The 13,038-nt window shown below is 42.4% G+C and overlaps 1 protein-coding gene across 17 annotated transcripts in view; it reads left to right on the top strand.

Annotated features, from left to right (window-relative positions):
* Positions 1 to 13,038, top strand: part of LOC138745878 (ataxin-7-like protein 1) — a 192,210-nt gene that overhangs the window by 99,919 nt on the left and 79,253 nt on the right. Inside the window, exon 1 of one of the 17 annotated variants that reach the window (XM_069903339.1) lies at positions 11,340 to 11,430. The exons of the other annotated variants lie outside the window; for them this stretch is intronic. Within the exon in view, the coding sequence (XP_069759440.1) occupies positions 11,355 to 11,430 (76 nt within the window). The 5' untranslated portion in view covers positions 11,340 to 11,354. Of the gene's footprint in view, positions 1 to 11,339; positions 11,431 to 13,038 lie in introns of those variants that run through there. 17 annotated transcript variants of the gene reach the window in all.

Raw genomic sequence — 13,038 nt, forward strand, 5'->3', positions numbered from 1 at the left:
CATTTTCAGTATGCTACTAGAAAATTGACACAACCAGGGACTTGGACCAGGTATTCATTTGGTTCAACCATTTCCACGAGTGCACAGAATGTGAGAATTTTTTTGTGGCGGATCTGAAAAACTGACCAAGTGTTTGACCATTGGTGGATCTCAGAAGGGTCCAAGCCTCAGTAGGCCTACACTGCAGTCTGCCAGCCAAATCACTGAAGTGCATACAGTTAGGGTCTTATTTTTCTGGGGTTTAAATGATCCCAATCTGTTTTTCAGTTTTCTAGAATCTTTGTTTCTTTTTGCGACATTGTTTCAGTAGGTTATTTAATTTTTAATTTTGAGATACAGCGTGGTGACCGTGTCGCTCAAATACACCCATGTGGTGAATTAACCTACGAACCCCTTAAGTTTTTGGAATGTGGGAGGAAGCCCGAACAGCTGAAGGAAACCATGTGGTTATGGGGAGAATGTGCATATCTTTTAATTTTATATTTAGGCAGCTGATGGTTAAGGGAACGTGTAGCTAAAACGATAAATTCCATAGTTATTATGCAAGACTTTGTTTATTGTCATGTGTACTGAAATGCAGTGAAAAACTGAGCTTTCTGATATCCAGGCAGCAGGCAAAAGGTACTGCTCTCCAGCGCCACTCTGAATTTAAAAATTCACATAAAGCAAGCAACAGGTAAAGAGATTAATTAAGACATCAGGTATTTTAACTTTAAATCAAATTCATTCCCTGCAAAATTTTCAGATATAGGTTCAATAAGAGCAGACTCTATGCCATGTAACTCTCCTTTCTCCCTCACCTGGTCACACTAGCCTCCAAATCTGCTTCTCCCATTCTCTGCTGCCTCTCCTGTGGTTCTGCCATAGTTGCAGCCAACTACTGACTCAGTGGATGGTGCTGAGTGGTGCCCCAGGCTTGATCCCGATGCCAATCCAGTTGCTGCCCCTGCCACCATACCACTGAACTGGAGCCGAGCCATTACCATGCTTCCGCTGCCAATCCCAATGTGCCTCCATGCCATGGAGATAGAAGCCATTCCTTGCTTGTGCTGCCATGTTACATTCATTAGGTGGGGTATTTTTTTTCTGGTCTTTTGGGAATTGCATTGAATGATTTTATTCACCTCCTCAGGGCAGCCACTCTGAATTGAGGATCTCCTTCTACTCTGATTCTATGGGTTCTGAGGTGGCTAATGTGGGCGATGTGGGAATTGCAGGTTCTTACAGAAAGTAGCTGACGGGGCAAGTGGTTAGTTGGGGTTTCCTCCTTTGGTTGCTTCCATGTGCTCAAGCCATCCTACTTCTGAACTGTGAGTCTAGATATTCAGGCCTCATTTCTGGGCTTGTCAATAAAGGTCCTGATGTTCCAGTTTCTGAGCTTCATATTGTCCATATATCTGTGGATAGTTTAATTTCTTGTTGAGAAGCTACAGCGTGGGTCTAATAGAGCAGGGCCTTCATCCATTGGCAAGACAAATTGAGACTAGGCCCTGCTGTATGGGTGTTAATAGTCACAGATTAAAGTGGGCCCTTCATAATGTTTGGGACAAAGACACATTTTTTTCCTTTATTTATGTCTGTAATCAAACAATTTTAATGTGATTACAGTGTATGTTTCAGATTTTATTAAAGATTATTTGCATACATTTTGGTGTGACCACGTTGAAATTACAATACTTTTTATGCATAGTTCCCCCATTTCAGGGCACCATAATTTTTGGGTCATTTGGCTTCACACGTGTTTGATTACTTGGGTGTGTTTTTGGTGCAGGTGTAAAGCTGGGCTTGCTTCTAAGCTTTTGATCACCATTGGAGTCTGTAGTTGCCATTTTTCAACATGAAGACCAGTGTTGTGCCAATGAAAGCCAAAGAAGCCGTTATGAGACTGAAAAACAAGAACCAAACAGAAAGACATTGCCGAAACCTTAGGATTAGCAAAATCAACTGTTTAGAACATCATTGGGAGGAAAGAGGGTACTGGTGAGTTCAGTAATTACAAAGAGAATGGTAGGCCAAAGAAGACCTCTACTGATGACACAAGAATTCTCATCTTAATGAAGAAAACTCACCAAATGCCTGTCTCTCTGATGAGAAACACTCTTTATGTCAATGACTACTGTCTGCAGAAGACTTCATGAACAAAAATACTGAGGGTAAGTTGCAAACCACTAGTTGGCCACAGAAATAGGATATCCAAGTTACAGTTTGCCAAGAAGTATTTAAAAGAGCCTGCAGAATTCTAGTAAAAGGTCTTATGGACAGATGAGACCAAGATTAACCTATATCAGAGTGATGGCAAGAGCAAAGAGTGGAGATGTGAAGGAACTGTCCAAGATCCAAAGCATACCATCTCATCTGAGAAATGTGGTGTGGGTGCTTTGGCCTGGGCATGTATGGCTGCCACAGGTCCTGATGCATTTATCTTCATTTATTTTTTTTTAATTTGCATCAATCTTTTCTTTGGCTTGGCTTCGTGGACGAAGATTTATGGAGGGGGTAAAAAGTCCACGTCAGCTGCAGGCTCGTTTGTGGCTGACAAGTCCGATGCGGGACAGGCAGACACGATTGCAGCGGTTGTAAGGGAAAATTGGTTGGTTGGGGTTGGGTGTTGGGTTTTTCCTCGTTTGCCTTTTGTCAGTGAGGTGGGCTCTGCGGTCTTCTTCAAAGGAGGTTGCTGCCCGCCAAACTGTGAGGCGCCAAGATGCACGGTTTGAGGCGTTATCAGCCCACTGGCGGTGGTCAATGTGGCAGGCACCAAGAGATTTCTTTAGGCAGTTCTTGTACCTTTTCTTTGGTGCACCTCTGTCACGGTGGCCAGTGGAGAGCTCGCCATATAACACGATCTTGGGAAGGCGATGGTCCTCCATTCTGGAGACGTGACCCATCCAGCGCAGCTGGATCTTCAGCAGCGTGGACTCGATGCTGTCGACCTCTGCCATCTCGAGTACTTCGACGTTAGGGGTGTAAGCGCTCCAATGGATGTTGAGGATGGAGCGGAGACAACGCTGGTGGAAGCGTTCTAGGAGCCGTAGGTGGTGCCGGTAGAGGACCCATGATTCGGAGCCGAACAGGAGTGTGGGTATGACAACGGCTCTGTATACGCTTATCTTTGTGAGGTTTTTCAGTTGGTTGTTTTTCCAGACTCTTTTGTGTAGTCTTCCAAAGGCGCTATTTGCCTTGGCGAGTCTGTTGTCTATCTCATTGTCGATCCTTGCATCTGATGAAATGGTGCAGCCGAGATAGGTAAACTGGTTGACCGTTTTGAGTTTTGTGTGCCCGATGGAGATGTGGGGGGGCTGGTAGTCATGGTGGGGAGCTGGCTGATGGAGGACCTCAGTTTTCTTCAGGCTGACTTCCAGGCCAAACATTTTGGCAGTTTCCGCAAAGCAGGACGTCAAGCGCTGAAGAGCTGGCTCTGAATGGGCAACTAAAGCGGCATCATACATGTACATCAATACATGTACAGTATTTATACATATCAACTTATAATTCTTCATTCCTCTTTCTATGTGTACTCCATTCCATATCTTAAGCGAATGTCTCAGAATTGGTGTATCTAATTGTCCTTTTAATAATCCTTCATGCCATTTATACAAAATATGCTCAGAACTAGTTTCTCCTAATTTTACTCATTTATCTTCATATATGATGTAACTGCAGCTGGCAGTAGTAAAATGAATTCCAAGGTGTATAGAAAACTCATCTGCTCAAGTTTGAGCAAATGCCTCCAAACTCCTTGGACAGCACTTCATCCTGTTGCAAGACAATGATTCCAAGCATACTGCTAAAGCAGCAAAGGAGTTTTTCAAAGCTAAAAACTGGAAAATTCTTGAATGGCCAAGTCGGTCATCCTATCTAAATCCAATTGAGTATGCCTTCCATATGTTGATGAGAAAACTTTAGGGGACACTAGCCCCTGAAGCAAGCAGGAGCGTAAGTGAGGCCTGGTAGAGCGTCACCAGAGAAAATACTTAGCACCTGATGGCATCTGTGAATCACAGACTTCAAACAGTCATTGCATGCAAGGGATATGCAACAAAATACTAAACATGACTACTTTAATATACATAGTATTGCTATGGCCCAAATATTATGTTGCCCTGAAATAAGGAGACTATGTAATTTCTGCATGGTCAAACCAAAATGTACACAAATAGCCTTTAATAAGATCTGAAATGTACACTTTAATCACATGTGAATTGTTTGATTACAAATGTAAAACTGGATTGCAGGGGAAAATAAAAGAAAAAATGTTTTTGCCCCAAGCATTATGTGGGACACTGCATTTGTCAATGCTGTCCAGTGCGTGTCATTCAGTTGTCTATATGTGTGTTCGCGCATGGCATAAGCTCAGACACAGGAGACTTGCTCAATTTGCGCTCTCCTCAATATCCCAAACGAGCAACGTGCAGGGCTTTCTCCTGGCATTTGCTCTGGCCATATAGTTCGTCCAAGTTCCTGACCCCAGCTCCAGCTGCATTCCTGGACTGCATTCCCAACATCTGTTTCCATCCCCTCCCCCCCTCCCCCCCCCCCCCCACACCTGCCATTGCCCAATATGTTAGCCTTTCTGAACCAGCAGTAGAAATGTTCATTGTTTTGTGTTATCTTTCTCACTGAGTCATGTGAAGGATAACTATACCTGCACTTAGCAGATATCAAATTATACAGCATGCTATTTGGAACTGGAACTAGTGTTCCAGGCCTGTTGGTCGATATCCAAAGTGATGCTTTGCCATTATTAGAACAGGCATGTCTTTTACTTTATGCTCCCAAATTAATTTGAATGTTATCTGGGTTAAGTGACTGCTGTGTTTAGTATTGGATCAAAATTTGCAGCAAGCAGCTCCACAAATTTTCTATTTAAAGGATAACTCTTCAAAAATAAAACTCCCTCAGACCAGAAATAAATCAGGATCTCTTAATAAAGCAGAAATACATCTGAAATCAACACACATGGCCACTTATGTTTTGGTATTTCTTTATTACAGAGAAGGAATCTATTCAGCCCATTGACTCTATACCCTAATACCGTTCCTCCACTTAATTCCTTGTAACCTATTAGTTTTCACACACCTATTAACAGCCACCCTCCCACCCAATTCTTCTACTGCCTGCTTATTTAAGAGACCATTTGCAGAGACCAACTTCCAGCAAGTCTTTGTGGCGTGGGAGGAAACCTTCTCTATCAAGAAAGTAGATGAAGGAAAGGCTGTGGATGTTTTCTACATGGTCGTTATTAAGGCCTTTGACAAGGTCCCACACGGGAGGCTAGTTCAGAATGTTCAGATGCTAGGTATCCATGGAGAGATTGAAGACTGGATTTGAAATTTGGTAAATGGGAGAAGACAGAGAAAGATGGTCGATGATTGCTTCTCAGACTGGAGACCTGTGATTAGTGGTGTGCCTCAGGGATCGGTGCTGGGACCATTGATGTTTATATCAATGAGCTAGATGGTAATGTAAATTGGATTAGCAAGTTTGCTCATGACGCTAAGATTGGTGGTATGGACAGCAAGGAAGGCTTTCAAAGCTTGCAGAGGGATCTGGACCAACTGGAAAAATGGGCCAGAAAGTTGCAGATGGGATTTAATGCAGAAAAGTATGAGGTGTTGCATTTTGGAAGGACAAACCAAGGTAGGACATACACAGTAAGTGGTAGGGCACTGAGGAGTGCAGAAGAACAAAGGGATCTGGGAATTCAAATACATAATTCCCTGAAAGTGGTGTCACAGGTAGACAGGGTTGTGAAGAAACCTTTTGCCATCTTGGCCTTCATAAGTCAAAGTATTGAGTATAGGAGTTGGGATGTTATGATGAGGTTGTATGAGACAATGGTGAGGCCAAATTTGGAGTATTGTGTGCACTTCTGGTTGCCAAACTACAGGAAGGATATCAGTAAGATTGGAAGATTTACTAGAATGCTGCCAAGTCTTCAGGAATTGAGTTGAATGGAAAGATTAAATAGGTTAGGATTTTATTCCTTGGAGTGCAGAAGAATGAGGGGAGATTTGATAGAGGTTTACAAAATTATGAGAGGTACAGACAGAGTAAGTGTGGATAGGCTCTTTCCACTTAGATTAGGAGAGATAAATGTAAGAGTATGTGGCTTTAGGGTGAAAGGGGAAAGGTTTAGGGGGAATATTATGGGGAACATTTTCACTTATACTGGTGGGAGTGTGGAACAAGTTGCCATCTGCCATGGTAAATGTGGGTTCACTCTTAAGTTTTAAGAATAAATTGGATAGATACATGGATGGGAGATATCTGTAGGGCTATGGAATGGGTGCAGGTCTGCAGTATGTTTTTGGCACAGGCTAGAAGGGCTGAATGGCCTATTTTCTGTGCTGTAATGTTCTATGGTTCCAACTGGCCAGATCGTGTATCACATTGACTCTATTTTTCTCTCTCCATCAGTGCCATTTGACAATGGGGTGGTCCGTAAGCTCGGCATTTTTCTCCTTTTACAGCCCTTCGTGCCCTCGCTCTTGAACAACCCTCATTTCGTGGCTTTGTGTTTTCACTCTCATCTATGACTGTATGACTTCATTTCCACCTTTTTCCCATTGCACCGTTGGGGTTGCATCATTTGAGTATTCTGTTTGTTCTGTCCACCACCTTCTGGTTTGATCCCTTTTCCCTCCCGGTTCTGATGAAGGGCTTTGACCTGAACTGTTGATTGAGATCCACTTTCCAACGTTACTAACTGACTGGCAGTTGTTTCCAGAAATGTATGTTTTTATTGCTTAAATGTAGCCGTGGTTTAATTTTATGTTCTTCATGTTTTAATGTCTTTTTTTAGTAGTTATTTTATAGTTTGAATTTTAATAGTCTGAGCCTCTGAATGCCAGTGTTACGTACTGTTTAAAAAAAAAATCCCTCTTATTTTATGAAATGCTCTGGAAATACTCACATGGTCAGGTGATAACTGTGGAGAGAGAAACACAATGTTAATTTTTCAGCTGATGACCTTCCATTGGAACTAAGAATTTCCAGCACTTTCTATTTTTTGGATTTCCAGCCGTTAGTTTCTGAATGTGCCTTTCTCCAGGGTAAAGTTTTTGTCTGTGTAAAAAGATGTGCTTAGTGTTTTGGTAGTAGGGAATTGCCTCAGAGCCTACAGCCACTGAAATCACAGGACTGAAATCCTGTATGCTTCCAGCCCACATGGATGATTGTATTGAGCCGGATGGGGGGGTGGATGATCGGCGTTTCTCGTTGGAGGTACTGGGTCAGTAAAATCTGGCCCAAAATGCTCTGATCTTGACGAAACCTCCTTGGATAGCCTGTTGGGGATTGAGGATGTCTAGCTTTAACTGAGGCCTACGTGGGATCTATAGGCTTTTCCACAAACAGGGGTGGCTGTTCTTGTGTGATGGGCATGTGGCCTTTTGTATGGGAGGTGCTGCACTCTTACATCTATTTTCATAAGGCTTTCATGGGCTTCTTGCTTATTCCTTCTCCATTTTGATTTGCAAGGGATGGAGATATCCATGAGTCAGTGAAGGTGTTGTATGGTTTTATGGATGTTTTGTGAACACCTTAAAGCATTTTCTGTAACTTCCTCATTGTGCCTTGCCGTGATAGAACTCTGTGGATTGACTGTTTTTGGAACCCTGTGTCAGGTATGCATTCAATGTGGCCTGTCCGTTGGGACTGGTAAATAATTTGAGCATTGGGGTAATGTGCTGAGAGATAATGCCATCACTTTGGAGGGTATTTCAGACAGTGCTTTGATCTGCCAGCAGCAGATAGTCCATATCCTCAAAGCAGGGATTGATGCTGCTGGCAGACCATGGGCTTTTTACCTTTTTCTCCTTTATCAAAGGCTGCGTTAGCACTGGAAGCTGTGATAAATGTGTGTTGAGCTCTACTGTCTCTTGCTTGTCACCAAGGGCAGCAACATCAATTTAAAAGATTTTGGTTCCTAAGCTGCGAAAACAAGGATGTTCAGTTCTGTCACTGCTGTAGTAGAGATTGTGACTGTTTCATCTGTAGCTCTGAAAACAGGTCAATTATGGAGTCGTATCTCTTCTTCTGATAAAGGACAAGTAACTGCTTCCTGGTCCACCAAGTACCAGAAAGAGATGAGGAAAAATACCATTGAGATAGTGGCCTTTGAAAGAGGGTGAAGCGGTGTTGTGCCAAAATTACAGCATGTAGACTTGGGACAAAAGAAGTCGGAGATTTATCAAAAAGTATAATACCCCTCCATAAATCTCCTCCACGAAGCCAAGCCAAAGAATAAGACAGCAGATGTTAAAACCTGAAATATAAACTGTGGAAAATCCTCAGCAGTTCACGCAGCAGTCGTGATGAGAGATGGATGTTAAGTGGACTAAAACCAGAGCATTTTTTTAAAATTTGGAAATAACAAGCCCTTTCAGCCCCATAAGCCATGCAGTCCAAATATACCGATTAACCTACAAATCCCCTATGTTTTTTGGAGGGTGGGAGAAAGTCAGGACACCTAGAAGAAACTCGTATGGTTAAGAAGAGAATGTATAAACTCCTTACAAACTACCAATTAGAACCCAGGTCGCTTGCACTGTGATAGCATTCCACTAGCACCTATGCTAACCCTGCCACCCCAAAGAACCTTAGAGTTCTTGATTTTCTACACTAGCTGGTAAAAGATGGGAAACCAATGTTCCATTTAAATCCATGGTTTGGATTCAGAAAGCAGGTGCTCCATTTCAAAATTTGCAAATGGTAGCAAATAATGTGTGATTTATAAGGCAGAGAAATGACCTGTTGATGGACTTACAAAAGAACTTTAATTCTAAAATGTGTAAGGTGCCGTATTTTGATGGAAAGTTAAAAAGACCAGATCAACTTTGGGGATTAAAAGTCTAAGTTGGGTAGAAGAGCACAAATCACAAAAATAAGTTTAAAATATCAATAAAATGAATACTAGTCCTTTGCCAGAGGGAAATATGGAAAATTAATACTTTTATGGTAAACCTTGAGAACTTTGAATAATTTACATCTGGGTTACTGTAGCTGTCATACTGTATGAAAGTTAGTGAAGTTCTTTCCCAAAGCAAGAAATGGATTTGTCTTTTTTTTAAAAAAAGAAAAACATTTGAAAGAATCCTACATTTAAGAACATAAGAAATAGTTGCAAGAGTCGACCATCGAGACTGCTCCGCCATTCAATGAAATCATGATAGCTCCTCTTCACCTACCTGTCTTCCCCCGCCTCCCATGACCCTTAATTCCCCTACTTCGTAAAAATCTATCCCTTCTTTCTTTCTTTTTCTTTGGCTTGGCTTCGTGGACGAAGATTTATGGAGGGGGTAAAAAGTCCACGTCAGCTGCAGGCTCGTTTGTGGCTGACAGGTCCGATGCGGGACAGGCAGACACGGTTGCAGCGGTTGCAGGGGAAAATTGGTTGGTTTGGGTTGGGTGTTGGGTTTTTCCTCCTTTGCCTTTTGTCAGTGAGGTGGGCTCTGCGGTCTTCTTCAAAGGAGGTTGCTGCCCGCCAAACTGTGAGGCGCCAAGATGCACGGTTTGAGGCGTTATCAGCCCACTGGCGGTGGTCAATGTGGCAGGCACCAAGAGATTTCTTTAGGCAGTCCTTGTACCTTTTCTTTGGTGCACCTCTGTCACGGTGGCCAGTGGAGAGCTCGCCCTATAACACGATCTTGGGAAGGCGATGGTCCTCCATTCTGGAGACGTGACCCATCCAGCGCAGCTGGATCTTCAGCAGCGTGGACTCGATGCTGTCGACCTCTGCCATCTCGAGTACTTCGACGTTAGGGATGAAAGCGCTCCAATGGATGTTGAGGATGGAGCGGAGACAACGCTGGTGGAAGCGTTCTAGGAGCCGTAGGTGGTGCTGGTAGAGGACCCATGATTCGGAGCCGAACAGGAGTGTGGGTATGACAACGGCTCTGTATACGCTTATCTTTGTGAGGTTTTTCAGTTGGTTGTTTTTCCAGACTCTTTTGTGTAGTCTTCCAAAGGCGCTATTTGCCTTGGCGAGTCTGTTGTCTATCTCATTGTCGATCCTTGCATCTGATGAAATGGTGCAGCCGAGATAGGTAAACTGGTTGACCGTTTTGAGTTTTGTGTGCCCGATGGAGAAGTGGGGGGGCTGGTAGTCATGGTGGGGAGCTGGCTGATGGAGGACCTCAGTTTTCTTCAGGCTGACTTCCAGGCCAAACATTTTGGCAGTTTCCGCAAAGAAGGACGTCAAGCGCTGAAGAGCTGGCTCTGAATGGGCAACTAAAGCGGCATCGTCTGCAAAGAGTAGTTCACGGACAAGTTTCTCTTGTGTCTTGGTGTGAGCTGGCAGGCGCCTCATATTGAAGAGACTGCCATCCGTGCAGTCTTCAAAAATCTATCCAACCTTTTGTTAAATATATAGGTACTCTTCAACTTACGGTGGTCCAACTTACAATTTTTTTTTTAGTTATAATGGTTCAAATCCGTATTTTCAATTTCGAATTCCACTCTGTTCCCGCGCTTGTGATGTGCGGTATGCTACTCCACCCTCCTCGCCATTAATTTTACTTCAATGCTTCAAACATTCTTCATACCCAGCTGTGTACATTGATAGTTTTCGCAGTGTAGAATAAAGGTATTCAAAATTTAATTATAAAAAATGGAAGGTGCTTAGTTTTTTTGACTAGCGATTTTATTTTAAAAAAATTATAAGACTTACGATGGGTTTGAAGGAACATAACCCCATTGTAAGTTGAGTAGCCCCTGTATTTAATCTGTATTTACTGAGATAGCCTCCACTGCTTCAATGGGCAGTGAATTCTCGCTGATTTATTTTCAGATTATATCACTGTTTGTTTACCTGGAGTGTTTCTGATATCAAGGTTTCTGTCAAAGTTTATTTTTGAGTAGTGGAGTATGTTTGCTGGCATTGTGGGTGGTAATATTAGTATTTAAGTGGAGAAGGGTGTGTCCAGTCAAAAAAAGGACAGAAAGGTTCAATTCAATTGTAGGAAATAATAAACTGATTATAACTTCAGTCAAGAGTTTGCTGCCAGATGAACATGGAAAAAAACTGGACTTGCTTGATAGCACGTGCCAGTTCAGCTCAGAGACCGTAACAAGGGGGGGAAAAAAAACAATAAAAAGAGAGAATATCGTCAGTTCCAAGTTACACACAATCCCAATGATCCTTTATTGTCACTGGATCAAAATCATGTCATTCCCATTTACTCTTGTCGCAGGAACACCACCTATACAAACACAGCAATGATTTATGAAGAATTACCAACATGCCTCCGCACAGTCAGGGACAGGCCATTTATGTAGCCTGGTTAATGCAAGCAGTGCTGACGAACAACAGCAAAATGCAGAAGGAATAGAAGAATGCATGAAAAAAGGAAAGAATGGATGGCTGGAGACCTGAGAATTACTTTCAATCTGACAAATGCCAACTTCTTTGTACCTTTCCCCAGACTGCAGGTGAGCGGTTGAAGAATCAAGGTGGCGTTCATGGGCATGTGAGAGAGCATAGGTTACTGGGAAAATAAATGGGGGAAAGGGATTGTTCAGAGACCCAACAGAGGCTTAAAAGTGTGGGAATAATAATGAGAGAAAACCAGAACACAGTCTATTATGCAGAGGCATGTTGGTAAATCTTCTTAAATCACTGCTGTGCTTCTAGAGGTGGTGTTCCTGCAACGAGAATAAATGGGAATTACAGGATTTTGATCCAGTGACAATAAACAATTACTGGATTGTGTGTAACTTGGAACTGATGATACTTTCTCGATTATTGTTTTTTCCCTTTGTTGAGGTCTCTGAGCTGAACTGGCATGTGCTATTAAGTAAGTCCAGTGAATCTGTGCAACTTTTTCCACATTCATCTGGCAAACTCTTGACTGGAGTTATGGTCAGTTTATTATTTCCTACAAGTAGATTTTATTGTGGCAATTAGGCGAGAAGTCAATTTTCTTTTAAAACCCTGCACTCAGAAATTAATCCCGACCAATAAATTACAATCTCTGTTGCTAGTGATGTATTCCTGCACTTTGCTCTGATTTTGTTCCTGTTGCCCCCCAACCCCCACCCCCCCCCCAAGATTAAACTGAAAATAAGCATACTGAATGTTGTCATTTGTGATGTTTGATATTTTCAGCTGAAAGTTTTGACGAAACGGTCCTTCCACGGAGCTCCACCTTGTATGACTGCAGCCAGCAGTCATTTCACTACGTCAGTTTGCTCCTTTTAGAAGCCACTGCTATGTTTAGAAATTTCTTAAAGTAGCTCCATTTAAATATTCCACATGTGTGATTTTCACATCCAGCGGCCATTTAACACCCTATCGCAATGGCATGTCTGGAATTGAGAATCTAGTGACGGGAGCAGAGATGGTAGATATTGTTAGAATTTGCTCCATCACCACTGATTCAACATAATTAAAGTGCATCGGTTCTTTGTTTTGAGTGCAGTTATCATTCGGGCACTTACTTCTTCCTCAGACCTATATATTTTAAGGTGTGTGTGAAAGCAACAACCAAAGCTTTTGTTGCTGAGAGAGTATTGAGGGAGCTTGTGTTTTACTTGAAACATTATACAGAGGCTCCTTTCACCCACTCAGAATCTGAACTATAGTCTTCCTGTGATCCTAGTCACCATTCATACAACCACAAAAGTAGAGAACTTGTTGATATTGATAGAAAATTTGTAGTATTTTAATGGATTGACATTGTGGTTCACTTTAAAAATGTGTATTTTTTTAAAAAAAACAGTCTGTCTTGAAATGTTTAAACAAGGTGCTTTTTAAAATCTTCTAACTTGGTTATTTTGCAAGGGTGAGATCATCTCTTGTACTTGGGTGGTTCAGTGAGTGCCTAACTGATTTTCTAACCCACAACAGCCATGGAGAGCTTGGTCTCTGGCTGCCAATCAGTTCTGCTCACTGGTCTAGTGAGGCAATACAAATCTAGCTTCCATTTCACTCCTGGCACCAGTGGCTTGGTATCTACTTTACTATAAAGCCCTCCTCAGCCCAGAGGGCTAGTATCCAGCTCACTATTAGCCCCAAATGTATTGTAAAATGATTGGGTG

The sequence above is a fragment of the Narcine bancroftii genome, chromosome 11, assembly GCF_036971445.1.
Source record: "Narcine bancroftii isolate sNarBan1 chromosome 11, sNarBan1.hap1, whole genome shotgun sequence".
In the NCBI taxonomy this organism is placed as follows: Eukaryota; Metazoa; Chordata; class Chondrichthyes; order Torpediniformes; family Narcinidae; genus Narcine; species Narcine bancroftii.